General features: G+C 34.5%; 1 protein-coding gene across 2 annotated transcripts in view; it reads left to right on the top strand.

Annotated features, from left to right (window-relative positions):
- Positions 1-20965, top strand: part of PTPRK (protein tyrosine phosphatase receptor type K) — a 535150-nt gene that overhangs the window by 469368 nt on the left and 44817 nt on the right. The window contains exon 14 of one of the 2 annotated variants that reach the window (XM_057738295.1): positions 16887-17022. In XM_057738295.1, the coding sequence (XP_057594278.1) occupies positions 16887-17022 (136 nt within the window). Of the gene's footprint in view, positions 1-16883; positions 17023-20965 lie in introns of both variants that reach the window. The other variant, XM_057738294.1, reaches the window with a different exon arrangement.

The raw sequence follows: 20965 nt of genomic DNA, 5'->3' as shown, positions 1-20965 counted from the left end.
CTCTAATAATAAGTGATGTTGAGCAGCTTTTCATGTGCCTCTTGACCATCTGTATGTCTTTTTTTGGAGAAATGCCTGTTTAGGTCTCCTGCCCATTTTTTGATTGGGTTGCTTCTTTTTCTGATATTGAGCTGCATCAACTGCGTATATATTTTGGAGATTAATCCTTTGTTGATTCCTTTACAAATATTTTCTCCCATTCTGAGGGTTATCTTTTAATCTTGTTTATAGTTTCCTTTGCTGTGCAGAAGCTTTTAAGTTTCCTTAGGCCCCGGTTGTTTATTTTTGTTTTTATTTGCATTACTCTAGGATGTGGGTCAAAAAAGATCTTGCTGTGATTTATGTCAAAGAGTGTTCTTCCTATGTTTTCCTCTTAATAGTTTTATAGTGTCTGGCCTTACATTTAGGTCTTTAATCCATTTTGACTTTATTTTTGTGTATGGTGTTAGGGAGTGTTCTAATTTTATTCTTTTACATGTAGCTGTCCAGTTTTCCCAGCACCACTTATTGAAGAGGCTGTCTTTTCTCCACTGTATATCCTTGCCTCCTTTGTCATCGATTAGTTGACCATAGGTGTGTGAGTTTATCTCTGGGCTTTCTATTCTGTTCCGTTGATCTATATTTCTGTTTTTGTGCCAGTACCATATTGTCTTGATTACTGTAGCTTTGTAGTACGGTCTGAAGTCAGGGAGTCTGATTGTTCCAGCTCCGTTTTGCTTTCTCTAGATTACTTTGGCTACTCAGGGTCTTTTGTGTCCCCATACAAAGTTTAGGATTTTTTGTTCTAGTTCTGTAAAAAATGCCATTGGTAATTTGATAGGGATTGCATTGAATTGGTAGATTGCTATGGGTAGTATAGTCATTTTCACAATATTGATCCTTCCAATCTAAGAACATGGTATATCTCTCTGTTTGTGTCATCTTTGATTTCTTTCATCAGTGTCTTATAGTTTTCTGAGTACAGGCCTTTTACCTCCTTAGTTATGTTTATTCCTAGATAGCTTATTCTTTTTGTTGGAATGATGAATGGGATTGTTTCTTTAATTTCTCTTTCTGATCTTTCACTGTTAGTGTATAGGAATGCAAGAGATTTCTGAGTGTTAATTTTGTATCCTGCAACTTTACCAAATTCATTGATTAGCTGTAGCAGTTTTCTGGTAGCATCTTTAGGATTTGCTTTGAATATAGTATCACGTCATCTGCAAACAGTGACAGTTTTACTTCTTTTTTTTCCAATTAGGATTCCTTTTATTTCTTTTTCTTCTCTGATTGCTGTGGCAAGGACTTCCAAAACTATGTTGAATAGTAGTGGCGGGAATGAATATCCTTATCTTGTTCCTGATCTTAGAGGGAATGCTTTCAGTTTTTCACCATTGAGAATGATGTTTGCTGCAGGTTGGTTGTATATAGCCTTTATTATGTTGAGGTAGATTCCCTCTATGCCCACTTTCTGGATAGTTTTTTATCATAAATGGGTGTTGAATTTTGTCAAAAGTTTTTTCTTCATCTGTTGAGATGATCATATGGTTTTTATTCTTCGATTTGTCAATATGGTGTATCACATTGATTGATTTGTGTATATTGAAGAATCCTTGCATCCCTGGGATAAACCCCACTTGATCGTGGTGTATGATCATTTTAATGTGTTTTTGGATTCTATTTGCTAGTATTTTGTTGAGGATTTTTGGATCTATATTGATTAGTGATATTGGTCTGTAATTTTCTTTTTATGTAGTATCTTTGTCTGGTTTTGATATCAGGGTGATGGTGGCCTCATAGAATGAGTTTGGGGTGTGTTCCTTCCTCTACAATTGTTTGGAAGAGTTTGAGAAGGATGGGTGTTAGCTCTTCTCTAAATGTTAGATAGAATTCACCTGTGAAGCCATCTGGTCCTGGACTTTTGTTTGTAGGAAGATTTTTAATCACAGTTTCAATTTCATTACTTGTGATTGGTGTGTTCATATTTTCTGTTTCTTCCTGATTCAGTCTTGGAAGGTTATACCTTTCTAAGAATTTGTCCATTTCTTCCAGATTGTCCATTTTATTGGCATATAGTTGCTTGTACTAGTCTCTTATGATGCTTTTTATTTCTTCAGTGTCCATTGTAATTTCTCCTGTTTCATTTCTAATTTTATTGATGAGTCTGGCTAAAGGTTTATCAATTTTGTTTATCTTCTCAAAGAACCAGCTTTTAGTTTTATTGATCTTTGCTATTGTATTGGTTTTTTGTTTCTATTTCATTTATTTCTGCTATGATCTTTATGATTTCTTTCCTTCTACCAACTTTGGGTTTTATTTGCTCTTCTTTTTCTGGTTTCTTTAGGTGTAAGGTTAGATTGTTTATTTGGGATTTTTCTTGTTTCTTGAGGTAGGATTGTATTGTTATAAACTTCCCTCTTAAAACTGCTTTTGCTGCATCCCATAGGTTTTGGATCATCGTGTTTCCGTTGTCATTTGCCTCTAGGTATTTTTTGATTTCCTCTTTGATTTCTTCAGTGATCTCTTGGTTATTTAATAGCCTCCATGTGTTTGTGTTTTTTACAGTTTTTTTCCTGTAATTGATTTCTGAATTCATAGCATTGTGCCCATGTTCTTGTCCCCGTGGTGAGCCACAGCTACCCCCTGCCTCTGCAGGAGACCCTCCAACACTAGCAGATAGGTCTGGTTCAGTCTCCTATGGGGTCACTACTCCTCCCCCTGGGTCCTGGTGAGCACACTACTTTGTGTGTACCCTCCAAGAGTGGAGTCTCTGTCTCCCCCAGTCCTGTGGAAGTCCTGCAATCAAATCCTGCTGGCCTTCAAAGTCTGATTCTCTGGGGATTCCTCTTCCCATTGCCAAACCCCCAGGTTGGGAAGCCTGACATGGGGCTCAGAACCGTCACTCCAGTGGGTGGACTTCTGTGGTATAATTGTTCTCCAGTTTGTGAGTCACCCACCCAGCGGTTATGGGATTTGATTTTATTGTGATTGCGCCCCTTCTACCATCTCATTTCAGCTTCTCCTTTGTCTTTGGATGTGGGGTGTCTTTTTTGGTGAGTTCCAGTGTCTTCCTGTCAGTGATTGTTCAGCAGTTAGTTGTGATTCCAGTGCTCTCGCAAGAGGGAGTGAGCGCATGTCCTTCTACTCTGCCATCTTGAACCAATCTCAGAGAAGCTCAGTATTCTTAAAGAAAATAAATGTATTGAGGATGGGATTTTATGTCGTAAGTGTCTAATCTCTTTGTCAGAGCATGTTGGTTAATGTAGTGATCTCTGGTAGTTAAGGTTAGGCAGGATCTAGCCTATGATCCACCAAGTGTATATAAACTTTGTAGAAGAGTACAATTTTCCTTTGAAACATCTGGCTTTCTATATCCCCAAAATGTAAAAACATATTAGGTTGGGGGGACTGAAAAAGAAATATGCCTATAAAATCTAAGGTTCAGCGAAGCCCATGAGGAAGAGCAAGTTCACACTGAGGCTACTGGAAGAGTTGTTGATCAGCTTTGTCCAAGAAGAGCAGATCTGCCAGTGAGTACTGAGGACTGGAAACCCAGCTATGGGATCTGGTGATACTGGGGGACAGTGCCACAGAGATCTCTTCAGAATAAATGCACATTTTTCTTTTTCCCCATAAGCTAGGAGTCCTTGACTGGAGCAGGACTCATTTGGAGTGAGGTGCTTAGAAGCCAGCTTTAAGGAATTCAAAACAGTAAGTGCACAAAGTATGTGAACAGTGGATTCAGTGAGCTTGGAGGTAATTTAAAAAGCAAATATACTAAAGGTCAAAGAAAAATGAGGCCACTTGTTTGAGGGCTATGAGAATTAGATCTTAAGGGAAGAAAAGTAAGAGACCAAAAGTTGGGATGGCAAAAAGACAAAACAAACAAACAAAAAACCCACTGTAGTTTAAAAATTAGTCACAGTGGAATATAAAGTGAGGATAAAGGAGGAAAGGATATTGCTTAGGGTATGGGAGAGCTGAAGGTACCACTGATGGGCATTCTGAGAATAAATTCATACTAAATACAATACCTTTTAAAATAGTAGGCAAAAAGGTTAAGTAGCCTATTTGCACTTACACTATAAAACTCTATCTCCCAAACAGTGTTGTGCAGATTGTTGGTGTTTAAATTTCTAAAGCATGTGATGGATTTGGAAATCAAGTATTTCCTGAATCCCTGCTGTTTGTGAGAGAGAGACAGAGAGAGACAGAGAGAGAATGAGAGAGAGATGCTGGTGTATGCCCTCAAAGAAGAAAAGATACAAAAAACACACGTAGGAAACAAACCTTGATGAGCTTTCTTTAAGATTATCTCGTTTACTCCTTAGAATATGTAAGAAAGAGTATTATTGCCCCGTTTCATAAAAGAAACTGATATTCAAAGAAGATGTCTAACTTTCCCAAGTTCATATAATCAGTGAATGTTAGCCTTATTCCTCCTAAAACTCCACCTTACCTCTATTAGTCTGTGATTTACAGTACAGGTAAGAAATAGAACCTGCAAGTATGTAGGAATTCAGAAGAGGGTGAGATTGAATCACAGAGGAAGGCTTCATTGAAGAGATAGAAATTTTCTATCGCAAGGGTCCTATTTAGACAAAGGGAGGGCTTTAAGTGTAAAAAAAAAGGTTTATCATCTAGAAGTGGACAAAATGTAATTGATTAAAGTGTCATGGATTTAAGTGTTTGCTGGATATTTTGAGAAGTAGAAATTGTGAAATATAACCAGTGCTTAGATAATTTTAGACCATCAAGAACCATTTAAAAATGTGGCTCCTATCTCTTCACTCATAGCCAAAAGACATTTTGGATTAAAACCAAATAAAAGTTCTAAATTATTTATTAATAATTTATACTTTACACTAAATTATCTTGGAAAAGCTGGGACTCAAATAAAATCACTTTTTAATCTGGCTCCTCTGTACAATATTAAGGCAGTTTCTAATTTAGTAAATAAACACCTGTGAAAATTGCACTGCAACCTCTATTAATATGATTTAAACCATGTTGTGTGTTCTCTTGAGATATGCCAGATTAATGAATTTTCCAAGCCTTAGTGGAAAATGACCTGCTGAAAATGAAAGTAGAATTCATAGCTAAAAGCAGCCAAAAAGCAGCTAATCCTAACCCCATTTTACAAATAACGAAAATGGAAATAGGTTAAAGGTAGGTCATATTTATTTTAGATTACATCACATCCTTATAATGTGAACACTAATAAAGATTTTGTTTGGTTTATATTTCTTTCTCTATTATTTCAAATTGTATTGCATTCAAGTGTGTGTGTGTGTGTGTGTATGTGTTTCTTGTTTGTGCTCTAAATGGCATATTTGGATGACTGGCCCAAATCTGGCATTCTGAGTTCTGTGCCAAAAAAAATGTCAAGTGCGTTTGCCTTTTAATTAAATGAATTAAATGCAATGCCTGGATTTTAATATTCCAGATCTTTCCCTGAAGAAGAGACTTTCCTGATCTTGTAGTTTATAAGAGAAAAAAAAATCACTGACATTATCATGAAGATTTTTCCCCCAGCAACTCCAGATATCCACGTTATCACTTTATAAACCTTTCACTTTAAGGTTCAGATTTAGTTGTTCTGTAGCCTATTTTGCTATAAACACTGTGTGTGGATATGTGATCCAGCATTGTTTGTTTTAACTTATTCCTCTTATTTCTCAGTAATCTTCAGCTTAGTTTATTTTAGTCTTTTTTTTTAAACAAATACATTTATTTATTTATTTATTGGCTGCATTGGGTCTTCGTTGCTGCGTGCAGGCTTCCTCTAGTTGTGGTGAGTGGGGGCTACTCTTCATTGCAGTGAGCGAGCTACTCGTTGCTGTGGCTTCTCCTGTTGCGGAGCATGAGCTCTAGGCGCGCAGGCTTCAGTAGTTGCAGCACTCGGGCTCAGTAGTTGTGGCTTGAGGGCTCTAGAACGCATGCTCAGTAGCTGTGGCGCACGGGCTTATTAGTTGCTCCGCAGCATGTGGTATCTTCCTGGGCCAGGAATCGAACCCATGTCCCCTGCATTGGCAGGCGGATTCTTAACCACTGTGCCACCAGGGAAGTCCTTAGTCTATTTTACTCTTAATAGGCCACTACTACTTGGATGTCCCACATGTAAATAATCAGTACGTGGAAAATGTAGTTCCTTATCATTTACACTTTCCTTTCCATTTCCTGTACCTTTGGCATAAATGTTGCCCAGCTCATTGTTCCCCAGGGTCATAGCATTATATTACTTGTCTTCTTATTTTTTACTTCCCCAAGTTAATTTTAATTCACTCTATTGTTATTCTCTGATCACCTTTATTGTTTGAGGGTTTAAAAAAAAACTTTTTTTTTTTAAATCAAGTAGATTGCTCTGTAATCTCTGAACACCCTTTAATACCTAGTACATAGACAAGGCATTCAAAACATTTTGTTACTGATGTGATACACTCTTCCTTTTCTCAGTAAAAACCTCCAGGTTTTGTTCAGAGAACTCTTCCCCCACCTTTGAATCTAAGGAAGTCACTGTGGTCTCTGTCTTATCCCCTATTTTAAATCTCAGTGTAGAACTTCTCACTATCAGGTGATGCTTATTTACTTGCATTTCATTTGCTTCACAGCACAGGGATGTAAATTGCATGAAAGGAGAGATATTCTTCTCTATCTTGTTCAGTGATGAATCTTCAGAGCCTAGAATTGTGCCAGGTACATGCCAGGGACAAAAGGTAATTTATTTATTAAATAAAGAAAAGGAAGGAAACCCGTGCCTTATTCATGGATTTAAGATTCCATTCATCCATCTGTCTACTCATGACTGCTTTTTTTCTAGAAAGGATTTGATATGACTGCCAATTCATTTGTATTTTTATCTCTCTAACTTTACTTCTTTCTTTATGTTTAGGTAGTAGTTGAAGTTGATACCTCTCTGATCTTTCTCTCACTCTCTTGCTCTCTCTTTGAGTTCACAATGATAAAAAAAATATTCCTAATATAGGCGGCTAATCACATTTCTCCCAAGTGAAAATGCTACATGGGAGTCAGGAAGCATGAACTATATTTTTAAAATAACTAATACTGTGACCATGAAAAAGCCATTCACCTCTTCTGAGTTTTTTCCTCATCTAAAAATCAGAGTTGGACTTTGATGTTGAATAATTGTAAGAAATGTTTTAGGATGTCAACAGATCAGAAACAGTTTTATGCTTCTATTCAGGATCCTTGGTTGTTCCTCTTTTTAGTACTTGGTATATTCTGCTAATAAGTACAATTATTTAAGTACTTATCTTTTTTGCTTCTAGATTATATACTCTCTAAAGGAAGAGCATTTGTTCATCTTTCTGGCTTTTAGCCTAAAACAGTCTTTTGCACCCCGAGGTATTCAACAAATATGTAATAAGTGATGAAGAGTAACATTAATATATCTGTATTTTTAAAAAGTAGACTTCTCTCCATTCGATGCTGTTTATTTGAATACATATTAGCTATGGTTCAAAAATCTAGATTTGGAAAAAGAGTTTCTTCTGAATTTAATTATGTTTTATTTAATTATTACACTTACTGAGGCCTTATATACCAGGTATTGTCCTAAGGACTTTTTTTTTTCATGAATTTATTTATTCATTTATTTATTGGCTGCGTTGGGTCTTCGTTGCTGCACATGGACTTTCTCTAGTTGCAGTGAGTGGGGGCTGTTCTTTATTGTGGTGCATGGGCTCCTCATTGTGGTGGCTTCTCTTGTTGTGGAGCACGGGCTCTAGGCTCTCGGGCTTTAGTGGTTGCAGCCCAGGGGGCTCAATAGTTGTGGCTCACGGGCTCTAGAGCTTAGGCTCAATAGTTGTTGTGCACAGGCTTAGTTGCTCCATGGCATATGGTATTTTCCTGGGGCAGGGATTGAACCCATGTCCCCTGCATTAGCAGGCAGATTCTTAACCACTGTGCCACCTAGGAAGTCCAGGACTTTATGTATTTTAACACATGTCATCTTTCCATCAACCTAGAACCTACCTATCTTTATCATTTCTATTTAACTGATAAGAAAACTGAGGAATGCAGTGCTTAAATAACTTACTCAAGGTTACCCAGCTAGGGAGTGGCAGAGCTGGGACTGAAACCCAGATCAATGGTTTTGTTATAATAAAAACATACAGCTGGTACTCTTGAGGGGTACAGAGATGGTCTAAGCCCTATATAACCTCATGGTAACTGGCAGAAGCTGATGCAAGTTCTCTTTTTTAGATGAAAGCATGATCAATTTAGGTCTGCAGGATTCTCACAGACTAACATAAAGCAATTAACTCACAATCAAAGGTCACCAAGCATTCATGAAAGTAGTTCACTGTGAGGAATAGCAGAAAAAAACAGATCTTAATTCCCAAAGGACTGCAGGGATTGGGATCGTCAGATACAGAAAATAAAAGAGCTAAAAGCTGTGTAGAAAATATTTAAAGAAACAAAAGTGCAAATCATAAAGTTTAGCAAGATGCTATCAGGAGTAACCAAACAAAGAACCATTTGCAAAGAACCAAATGGAACTTTTAGGAAGAGAAGCACAGTTGTTCAAATTTTAAAATAACTCTTTGGCTGGACTACTTTGACAGCAGCTTTGACAGAAGTGAAGAGATCATTTATCAGCTGAACTCTAATCTGAAGAAGTTACCCATAGCAAGATATAAAGACCAGCCAAGATACTTCAGAGGGAGAGGACTAGGCATGGAAACATGCCCATCACATATTACAACATATTTTGGAGCTATAGTACTTTAAAACCATGTTATATCAGCACAGAATATTGCCTCCTGGGAAATAATGGAAAATCTGGAAACTGAATTCCTCCATTTATGTAATTTGGATCTAGGACAGAAGTGGTTTTATAGGTCATTGGATCAGTTGAAAAATTGTCCACATATAACTGGATATTGATGTGAAATACAGAGGGCTGAAATACCTTTCTACTGTCTATTATACTCAGAAAGTAATTCCAGATAGATCCAGCATTAAACATGAAATGCACAGTTTTAAAACTTTTAGAGAAAGAAATGAGAATGTTTTTATGAATTCAAATAAATGATTAATGTATTGTATTTCATTAAAATTAAGAACTGCTATTCATCAGTGAAAGAAGCATCACCCAGTAGAAGGTATTTGCACACACATGACTGACAAAGGATTAGTATCTGCACATAAATATTCCTGTAAACAGATAAGGAAAAAATGAAAACCACATGGAAAAAGTGACTCAAAGCTGTACACCAAGCATTTCAGAAAAGAAATAGGTATAAATACTTCAAATAAGTATCTCAAAGATGATTTTAGTAATCAAATGCATGTTAGATATCATTTTCTTGCACCAAATTGGCAAAAATTACAAAAGTTTGATAATACCAAGTGTTAAGATGTAATTTAAACAGAACTTATATACACTGCTGTGGTTTTATTAAATTGGTGACAATTTGGCATTATCTTGTAAAGTTGAATATTTGCAATCATGTAATAGTTGCAGTCAAAATCTGCTGGATGCAATCCATGGGGCCACAGCTTGCCAAACCCTGGAACAGATTGAGGAGAATATTTGAGTATTTGTGGAATGGCTGATGCTTTTACTGATTCAGGTTGTAAGATACCCTAAATAACTGTCAGTAGATGAGATTGAAAAGGTTGTTTAGAGCCTCGTATTGAAAGGCCTTATTATGTCATACAAGAACTTTTGCATTCCTCTTGAATGGAAAACCATTAAAGGAGTCATTTAATCACATTTGCATTTTAGAAAACTCGTTTTGGTGGCAATGTAGAGGATAAATCTGAGGAGGCCTACATGGGAAGCAGATAGGCTTAGTGAAAAAGCAGGATGACCGGGTCTTGATCTGAGGCAGTGAGACGATGGAATGGAGAATTAAGGACAGATTTCAGAGATAACTTAGGAGACAGACCCAATTGTCTTTAAGAAGTAAGAGAACACACTAAGTGTTTTACCCAATTGAATAAATTGAAATGGGAAGCTTAATGAAAAATCCATATGTAAAATTAAATATTAGTCCTTCATTAAATTACTATGAAGTAAAATACAATATTTTACGTGGTTTTTGACTTTTAAGTACAGTCCTGAAATGATACTTGTTTCTTTTGCTTTTTCAGAAAGTGTTTTATTTCTTCAGAATTTTATGTAACATTTTGAACTATGGTTTTAGAAACAAATTTAGAGAGTCTAAGACTACAAAAAGATGCCTTAAGCAGTGTGAAATTAATTTTAAGTATTTGTAATATTAATCTATACTTTTATTTCATAGTTGTTTAAAGTCTCCATAGACTTCCACACTGTTATTTTCCACATCAGAAATTTTCAAATAATATCCATATCTTTATTAAACAAGAACAGAAACTATTTTCTAGTTATCATTTAAAGAAAATGTGTGAAAAAAAATAAAAAATAAAAAAAAGAATAAAAAAAATAAAGAAAATGTGTGACATATAGCTGTTTTCACTTTTCACCAATATAAAACTCTGATAGACCCTGTTTTTTATTCAGTAGTCTAAGACTAGACAAGTTTCATAAGATCATATGACATGATGAAGCAAGTGACTTCAAAGGATCACTAAGTTAAATAATGCATGCTTCAAGACGCCCTTAAGGCTTTGGTATCCACTGCAGCAGACTATTTAATTAATAACATGTACTTTACAAAACTCATCATTATATATTTATACAATAGACTGCTAAGATTTTTAAAAAATGTTTTTTAGTAATGCCAGTTTTCCCTATTCATAATTTTTAATTTTTATATGATGGACGAAAGGGCTAAAATCTAGGCCAACTCCACCCAGGGCAGTAGCATCTACTTCTACTTTCCACTACAGGTGTTTCAGTTTATAAAAAACATTTCCCATCATTATGTCACTTACTATTCCTAAAAGCTATATAACATAGGCACTGTTATTATTTTTACTTTCTGATGAGATATTAACTCTAAGAGATGTTAACTTGGTATTGCCACACAACAAATAAGAGAAGGAGCTAAGAATTAAAATGGAGTCTTGCTGATATCAAATCTCTTGTATTTTTCATGATGCTGGAATTTTCCTGCACTTAGGTTTGGTGGTAGATGGTGGCAGATGGTGAAAAAGGGTAGCCTTGTAAAGAAATGGCTAGCAGAAAGGCTTGAAATTTCCAGAGACAATTTAGAAATGTATGTACCAAGTTCATTTTATGCCAAAACCCAAGGAAACAAAATATGTCTGGTCAAATATATCCTTGTGTTTTTTTAGGAAGACAACTGATTTTCTTTATGCCATTATAATCAACCATAGGCAGGTTTAGTTTTGCTCTTTCATTTATTCAACCAGTACTTTATACTGTTGCTCCTTTCCAGGTCCTACTAGAAATACAATAGTAAGCAAAATGAACATGGTCCCTGCTTTCATGGACTTTTAACAGCAGTGGGAAGACATTGGCTGGTTCTAATCAGTGGAGTGACATGATACAGCTGAAGTCTTAGCAAGACTGTGTGCTGCAGTGTGGGTTTTGATGTGGATGAGGCAGAGAATGGGGTCAGGGAGTTAAGAGGTGGATACTGTGTAATCTGGGTGAAGAGTGATGTTGACCAGAGTTAAGGTAGTAGCAGGGGGACGGAAAAACTAGACACAGGAGATATTTCGGAAGTAGTCGTACTTTGCAACTAATTGTTTGAGGAGAAAAAAGTTAAGTGATCATACATACCAGTTTACCCAGGACAATTCTAATAGTTTTTGCCTTTTGTCCTGTCATAATTATTTATATATTTATAATTTTATTTATCATTTTGTATCCCCCTTCACTTTCAAATGCATTCCAGTTTGGATCATAAATTATATGTTAACCCTTAGAGATAAGGAGAGAGAGGAGGATTCAAGAATGATGCTCAGATCTCTGGCTTGAACGCTGCATCGAAAGTTGTGTCATTTTCTGAAAGGGGATACACTCGGGGAGGAATTGGTGTGAGGGTAAGTTCAGATTTGGATATAGTATGTTGAAGGTGACTTTCCTACACTGAAGTGCAGACATATAACAAGAATCAGATGACCACATGGGTCAGGAGTTCAAGTTGGAGCCCTTGGTTAGAGATGTGTATGTGGTATGTCTCTCTGTCTGTCTCTCTCCCTCCCCCTCCCACTCTCACAATATCTTATTGTATATACCCTTCTTCTTGCAATGACGTGAGATAATAAAATGCCTTCTGGTGAGATGAAGTGAGGTAAATGACATAAGCATTTTGTCCTAGGGTTAGGCTACTATCGACTTTCTAGCGATGTGTCAGAAATAGAGTCATCTGCTTCAGGTGATCCTGGATCATGGAGCCATGACGAAGTCGATGGTGGGATGTCAGGAGCAGATGAAGTAATGGTTTGGGATCCTGGGTGGGACAGATTGGGATGCTGTAGGATGTCATCTTGCCACTCAGGGCAGTATGCAAGTTAAAACTTATTGTTTAGCTCTGGAATTGTCAATCTACTATTTTTGGCCTACAGTTTACCACAGGTAACTGGAACTGTAGACGGTGAAACTGGATAAGGGGGGACTACTGTATATTGATTTGAGAGAGATCAGCATTGATGGCAACTGAAGTGATAGAAGTGGATGAAATCACCAAGCCCGAAAGTATGCAAAACTGTGTCAAGAGGTTCAGGTCATCACTGAGGAACTCAAAGCAGCACCTTTTTGGTTTTTTTGAGGAAAACAGGGGAGGGACTCACAAAGGAGATCTGGAAAGGAAAAGCCAGAGTCATAGGAAAACTGGGAGATGGCCAAGTAATGGAAGCCCAGGAAAGGAACGTTTCTAGGAGAGTGGACAGCAATGTTAGATACTATCAAGAGCTTGCAGGAAATAAGATCAGAAAAGTGTACACTGAACTCAGTAAGTCATTAGAGATGGTGGTCATGGTGGGTTGGTGGCATGGGGGACATAAGCCTGATTATAGGATTTTATGTAGTGATTGGAAGTGAGTGTGAACAATTTTCCAGAATTATAACGGAAGAGGAAAGAAACATAGTGAAATACCTGGAGGATTTGCAGAATTTGCAGGACGATGGTGTCTCTAAAGCCACTGTGAGATCACCTAATATATTGTACTTAGAGACTTCTATTTCTAATACCCATCATGAAGATGGATTGCATTTGTATGATTGCAGCTATTATAAATTTAATTAAATTTGTGTGTTCTTTAGGTACTTGTATATTTTTTACCTAAACCTTTTACCAAAATTGTTTAGGTAAATTCTTTTTAAGTAGTGGGAGCAAGGACACAATTTAGAGTTACTTTATTTTTGCCTAAAAAATGCGTCTCATAAATTTGTCCCATAAAAATAAAATACTGCTTTAGTTTTTTTCCCATCGTCCAAAAAATTATGCTGCTCTAGGCTTCAGAACACTGGGGACTCTTTGAATATTCTTTGGCAGATAAAAAAGGTAAAGATTTATGGTAAAGGAAAGCATTTCTGAAAAAGGTGCTCCACATTGTCTTTGTGTATGTGCATAAATTATAAACGGGGCTCAGGGGTGCAGTCACTGTAATAGCTTTTTGCTCTCTTTGAAGAAAATAGAAAATGCTCACTTAGGGGCTACTGCTTGTGTTTCCATTAATGAATCTTCTAAGGTTGAATGATTTTAAATAGGATATTTATGTTCCTTGGTTTAGCAGGGCAAGAACTTGGAGAAATACATGTGATTAAGGTATCTAATGTAATAAATTTATGCAGACATTTAATAAAAAATGTTGTTAGTAATAATAATAATGTCATAGCTAAACACTTTGAGGAGAATTCACAATCAAGAGAAAACAACCACTAAATCTTATGTTCTTGGGGAATTTGATTAACCTTCTATATGCAAGATTTACAATGATTTGAAGCATTAACGAACAACTCTTGCACCAGAGTTGTAATCATGACAAACAAGCAATCTTACCCAACTCCAACAAATGAACTTGGTGGGGTTTTTTTTCTTTCTTAACTACTTGGTAAATATTAATTGAAGTCCAATGTTTTACAGGGACATATATTCTATGACTTTAAAGTAGTAACACCGTTTTACATAATAGATGGTAAACGTTTCACTGCATTGCACCCTGAATACACCTGCAAGGTTATCAGTGTCTTTGGTCAGAAATTTACTTTTAGATTGGGGTTTTCATTTTCTGGAAATATGTTTAGATGAATTCATTAGCAAATCTATATTATTTAGTAAGACTTTAAAAAAATTCTTCATCTTTTGTATTTAAAATTGTTTAACCATCACCTACATGTCACTTTTGTTATATAATTACTAATCATAGTCAGTATTAAGGCTGGCTATTCATACTTCATGATGATAGTTCATATTGCAGTTGTGTGTATTGTGAGGGTTGTCTGCTTCTGGTGGAGCTTAGCAGTTCTGAAGATTCTTATGAAATATACCATATGCTACTTACAGCATAATATCTTTGTAAAGTTATCCCATAATAGCATGTGTTTCATTGAATTAAAATGTTATAGTAAAAATACATTTACTTCATTGAGCAAGAAATAATCTTCCAAAGAGATTCAGAAAGTTTAATTCTGTGAGATATCAGTACGTCAGAAAATCACAAAGGGATCATTATCATTGACCTCTGAAAGCCACGTGTAGCATAGAACCTTATGAGAGTAAGCTTTAAATAGTGAATAATGATGATTCGTTGCATGCCCTAAAGTTTTTCTAGAAATTTCTACATCAAATATCTGTCTCCCTATTTCAAGCAGTAACTGTGTCAAACCACTCCAATTTGAGAATTACAAACAATAAACATATTCTTTTTAGCTTTATATCCAGCTTTGAAATATACTCCCCCTGTTTTATTGAATGTATACATATACATACATACATAACTACATACATACATTTATGCATACACACACTGATATATGTATGTATTTCTAAAGTGGCTCTTGGGAAAGAAGAGATCTCTAGTAATTTAATTCATGTTTTGATGAATTGAAACATAATATGTAGTTTGAAATGTGGTAAGTATTGAACAGCCTCTATTTGAGATTGGAAATTCCCTGAAGGCTGGATATATGGAAAGTGTCAAGTGAGAAAGAAAAACTCCCTTGCTTAACAGAATAAACAAACTGAAGGCTTGCTTTCCTTTCTTGAGAATTATAGTTACTAAATACTGGTCCATGGGGATTTTATCCTATCCAGTTGAAATAAGATAAATTAAGACCGTTGTAGTAAATTATTTTTACAAAGTTAACTGTGTTCTTTCTAATACTTTTCTTCAAACTATGTTTCCTACTGGTTGATCTTTAAATTAACATTTTATGAAATGACACTGATATTAGATATATTAGTTCTTTTTAATTTCCTTCTTGGAAAAATTAAAAGTTAACAATCTTGTGTCAGTCCCCTTTGGGAGGAAACTGCCTAGTTGGAAAACAGGAGCGGATATTTATTTATTTATTTTGGCTGCACCAGGTCTGTCTCGGCGGGATCTGTGTTGTGGCATGCGGGATATTTTAGTTGCGGCATGCGGACTTCTTAGCTGTGGCATGCGTGTGGGATCTAGTTCCTCTACCAGGGATTGAACCCAGGCCCCGTGTATCGGGAGCGCAGAGTCTTAGCCACTGGACCACCAGGGAATTCCCGGAAGGAGATATTTAAATGTGCAGAACTGGGGCTGAAAGCAGAGGTTGGGGGTAAAGAAGCCAAGAGAGAGAAGCTAAAGAAGAAAAGAAGGAATGTAGAAAAATGGATAATTTTTAAAAGGGAATTTGCAAATTATCCATTAGAAAGGTCTGAGATTAGATTTAGGGATCCTTTTGTTTGTTCATTCAGCCATCATCTCTTGACACTGGGATGACTGCTTAAGGCAGTTTCCCAAATGTGCCTAATTCTAAGAATCACCTGTCCTCCTGTCACACATATTCTTAGCAAGAGGGGCCATAGATCTGGAAACAGTGAGAAATGTTGCTTTTAGAAGACAGAAGATGTGCTAGATTTTTGTCTCTGTTTTTGAGCAATTTATAATCTATCCTATATCTCTAAGCCTTGTTTTTTGTTTTGTTCTTTTTAATCTGTAAAATGTAGATAGTAATACTTTCCTTGCCAGTTTTCAAGGCAAATGAGGTAAAAGGAAACTGTCTTCAGAGGGTTACTGGAGCTTGTAAATTGAGTAAGATTTATAATATTAATTGTATATATATGTGAGGGATGGTGGTGGCTTTGAGAAAGAAAGGAAGTGAGGAGATACAAAGAATTAAAAAAAAACAACTTTCATCTTCTCAAAGTTCTGTTTCCCAAATTTATTATCTGGTTTTATTTATTAACAGAATGTGAAATATTCCTCAATAAATCTATTTTCTTTTGTTTATTCTTGTCTTCCTCCAAACCAACTATTTATTTAAAATCTTTTGTACCACATCATAAACTCACACCTCCAGCACTTAGACTAGGCATTTATTTAACCTAACCCTTTGTGTCTCAGACAGATGTCATTGACACTACCTCAGAGGGCCAAGCACAACACCTTGCAGTTTAGTGGAGAAGTGTTTGTTGAAAGAAGTGATAAAAGAATGAATCTCTAAATCTGACCCTGTTTCTTTCCACTGTACTATTTGCTAAAAATCCTGTGTTCTTACTTTTAAGGACACTTGGAGAAAACTAGTTCACCATTCCCTTTGATAGTTATTTCTAAGTTTTTGTTTTATTTTTTTGTGTGTTAACAAAATCTCTCTTCAATAAACGTTTCCCTTAACTTGACCCTAAATCTCTCATGCTGGAGTTCACAATGTTACTGTATTTATATTTTCAGGTTATTTTTATTCAAATAAAATAAGTTGTCTTTTTGTAGTAATCTTTAGCTGGGAATAATTTTCCTTTCTGTGATAATTAACTGCTTTCAGTAACTTATTTTTTTGATTCATTTAGCAGCAGCAACAGAAGAACCAGAAGTGATTCCAGACCCCGCCAAGCAGACAGACAGAGTAGTGAAAATAGCAGGAATCAGTGCTGGGGTTTTGGTGTTCATCCTTCTCCTCCTAGTTGTCATATTAATTGTAAAAAAGAGGTAAGACCTGATTTTGTTCTGTCCCACTCACTTACCATTTATGTCACTGTCACTAGTTTTCAAACACTTTTTTGTTTCCCTGAGCGCTTTTAAATTAGAACAAACAATAAGAATTGAATGTTAACAATGTTGCCAGCATCTGGGTCTATTTCTCATGCTATGTAAATAAATTCTTATTGGTTATTTGCAGTTCAATTGTGGATATAAATTATACTTTTTGTCAGTTTAACCTTGAAATTAATGTGTGAATTTAAATTCCTCAAATGCTTGAGATATCAATGCATCTTATGTTTTGAAGCGTTATCTATTACTAATGGCAAAATAAGAATTATTAAGATATCTGGGTTGTGGTCTATGAATTATTTTGTACTCTTACTGTGTTTTTCTAAATGTTGGCTACAAATAAGCTGAGAAGAATATGAACATTATTTTGTGAAATTGTATGTTGATATCACTGACTAAATATTTCAGTACTTTAATATGAAAAGTCAATTTTTTTAATTGAGCATTAGTCTTTTATACTATCTCAACCAATATCGCCATCTTCTGGCATTATATGAAGATATTAAGACCTACAGGAATTTCAGTTGAATTCTATTTGGGAGATTAAGGTATAGTTCTACCGGAAAATATTTCAAAGAAAATTGTTCTTATAACTTGAACTTTTTCCTGTTCTATAAAATGTCATTATCTGTAAGGCATTGTTTTAGAAATTAATACAACTCTCCAATCCTTCTAATCATATATTTTATATAATATTCCAATTTGGAAGGATTTCAAAAAAAATCTTTACAGAGTATAGAGTACTTTGGTGTATAGAAGTGTTTGTCATTCATTAATTATCTTGAATATAATAAAACATGTTGCTTACATTATATTAAATCATATACTATTATGATTGTTATTTTGTACTCAAAATAAATCATTAATAATATAGATAAGACTCATACTACATGTTTAATGATTCCATGAGAGTTTATTTTAATGTATTGCCTCTTTACAATTATCCCCTGGAGATATATATGTTGGAGAAGACACATCTGCATTAGAAACATTAGGTATGCATTATAGTGTTTTGTGTTAAATTAGCTACATACGTGCTTTCCCCAATAGTGCTTTCTCTTTTTGCTGTTGTCTACCTCTGTGGTTGGAAAATACATCATATTTGAGAAAGGAAAATTTAAGTATTTTACTAATACAAATTTGCCAATCAAGATCAATAAAATCATTGAATATAACTTACAGATCTTATGTTTCTATTTCGTTTAAATTTATAATTGAAGAGTTAAGCTAAATAGTTTAGACAGTTAATTAAACTTTGCTTTAGAATTAAAATAATTTCAGCCACTTCAGATTGGATATAAAAACATAAATATGGCCTCTGGTTATGTCTTCACTCAGTTAGAATTGGGTTAAACTTACTGGTTTTATTGGTTAATTATTTGAAAACATTTATTTGTTATTGTATCCTTTCTATCTGTGGCCTTCTGTTTTAAAAATAACCAAAAAATTCAAACATAAATTTTCTAAAGTATGCCAAAACTATCTTTAAGCATGATTTTTTTGTGTGGGTAAAATGCTCTGACAACTCTCTAAAATTGCCTAATACATCAAATTCTTTTTCTGGTTCATATTTTAAATGGTTGGATAAATGAGCCTTTCTATTAAAATGTTTAATGTTTGAGTTTTCATAATTATGCTTTAATTGATTGTCTTCTACTAGCAAGTATGCTAGGGAGTTTGTTTCTGTTGCTCATCACTACTGTTTCCTCTAGGACTAAAAAAGTTGCAATTTTATAGGTAGATAAAGTCACATGTTTAGATATATTACCTATCAATATATAATATAACTAAGAATCTCTTACTTATCTAAGAAACTTCGTAATGACTTTCAGTCATATGTAGTGTGTCACAGATATATTGCGTATGACAATCACAGATATGTTTATTATACATACACGAAAGCATAGATATTAAAACTGTATTGGATAGTATCAAAGTTAACAATTTTAGTATATAATGTAGGGAAACTTCATTATATAATTAGTATATAGTTTCCCTACATTATATGCTAATGCACAAATTTATAATAAAAATAATGGAAATGCAAATAATTTTAGCCTCTTAGGATCTTTATTTTTGTGGGAAATTGTTAAGTTTCTCAAGACTTTATCCGTCACTGGGAGTAATATATGTAGGTATATTTCTCATGTTGAAAAAAAATTCTGTGTATTTTGGTTGTTGTATAAAGAATGTTCTGGAATTTAATTTAGTAAAATTCTATAGCTAAAGATATATATAAAGTAAGTTTTTAGGCTAAGAAAAGGGATATTGCATCTTTCAAAACGCAATGTCATTTTAATTTAATCACTGTTGAATTATTTCCAAATGTATGCCATTTTTTCATTGGTTATGTATTATTTTAAATTTGCAGCATGAATACATTAATAATTCCAAACATAAATTTGAAATTATGTTTCAGTACAGTAAATGTTTGTGTATGATATCATAGTCACATACATCTACTGTGGAAGTATTTTTGTGCATATATAGTGTATGGTACATATATATATTCACATAATATATGTATGTACCTGTGTATTAATAAGATATAATGACTTATTTCTGAGAATTTAGGTGTCATTCTACCTATATTCTATAGTAACCTAATAGATCTTTATGTTATGTATCTAAATAAAAAGTCGATTTAGTGTAGAAGTTCTATACACAGCTGTTCCATCTGTCATGACATTTAGATAGTAATGGATGATATTATGCTTAACTGCATGTTGAAAGTACACAATCCATTTAATTTTTCAATTTTTTTGGCTATAAAAAGTCAGCATGTTATTTTTTCCAAATTATGTATTTTAAATTTTATTTTCTCTTGCGTATCTGTCTGTTTAATTGCATGGCAAAAGATATCTAACCAATGCATGAGCAAATTAAAATACAAACCAAAAAAACATGAATTTTATTTTATTTTATTTTATTTTTTTAACGCACATTTTTCTGCTTTATTGAATGTGACAGAGTCACGCTTTTCATTCACCATTGCTTCTCTTTTTCCACTGTCTGTGATTTGCTTGCCAGGAGGAGCTACTATTCTTACTCCTACTACCTGTAAGTAGAAAATGGGTGATATATGACTTTACATGTATTAAAGATGCAGTATCCCTTTTCAAAAAAATAAATATAACTCAAACCAAAAACCAGAATGTTTGCAATTTTGGTGACACTTCAAAAAATATGTTTTTCTGGACTCTAAAAGTATAAAGTTTACCTACTAACCTATTTTGTTAATCTTTTTAAAAAGGGATATTGTATTTCTGTATGTTCAGCTACTTTTAATTTTTATTTACAATTTTCCATAAGTAGCCATAGTCTACAGCCCGAAGCATCATTTATTTACTTGAAGTCAAACCTATACCTTATCAGTATATCTCACTCATCTGGTAAAGTAGAGATAGGGGTTGTAATTCACTAATACCTATGTTTACATAACACTGTTATATTTGACAAAAATGACCCAACTGATGTATTCATAGAAGAACATTCAAAATGCCTTCACAGAATGCGAATCAGGCCAGGTCTGGCTGTGATAACATCTCTCTTCACATTTCCAGGAATCCAGGATGAGGTATAACTTCAGAACACCTTTTGGTCTGGCCATGTAGGCAATCAGTATGCTTTTCTGAAAACAAATGGATAAAATCAAAATGTTGCAGTAACAAAGAAATAAAAAATTCTTTTTAGAGAAGAAATTTTGAGTTTGTTTATAATGACTTAAATAGGACAATGATTTTGTAAAACTAAGACCGAAAAAAAGAAAAGAAAAGAAAACTTGTCAACCTACACAAAACACACAAAAGTGTCACATATCTCGTTTTGTCCTCCAAAGATTTAGCTCTTCCTATGCTTAGGTATGAAATGCTACTTTGGA

Source organism: Hippopotamus amphibius, chromosome 6 (assembly GCF_030028045.1).
Source record: "Hippopotamus amphibius kiboko isolate mHipAmp2 chromosome 6, mHipAmp2.hap2, whole genome shotgun sequence".
Lineage (NCBI taxonomy): Eukaryota > Metazoa > Chordata > Mammalia > Artiodactyla > Hippopotamidae > Hippopotamus > Hippopotamus amphibius.
This window is presented reverse-complemented; position numbering and strand designations above follow the sequence as displayed.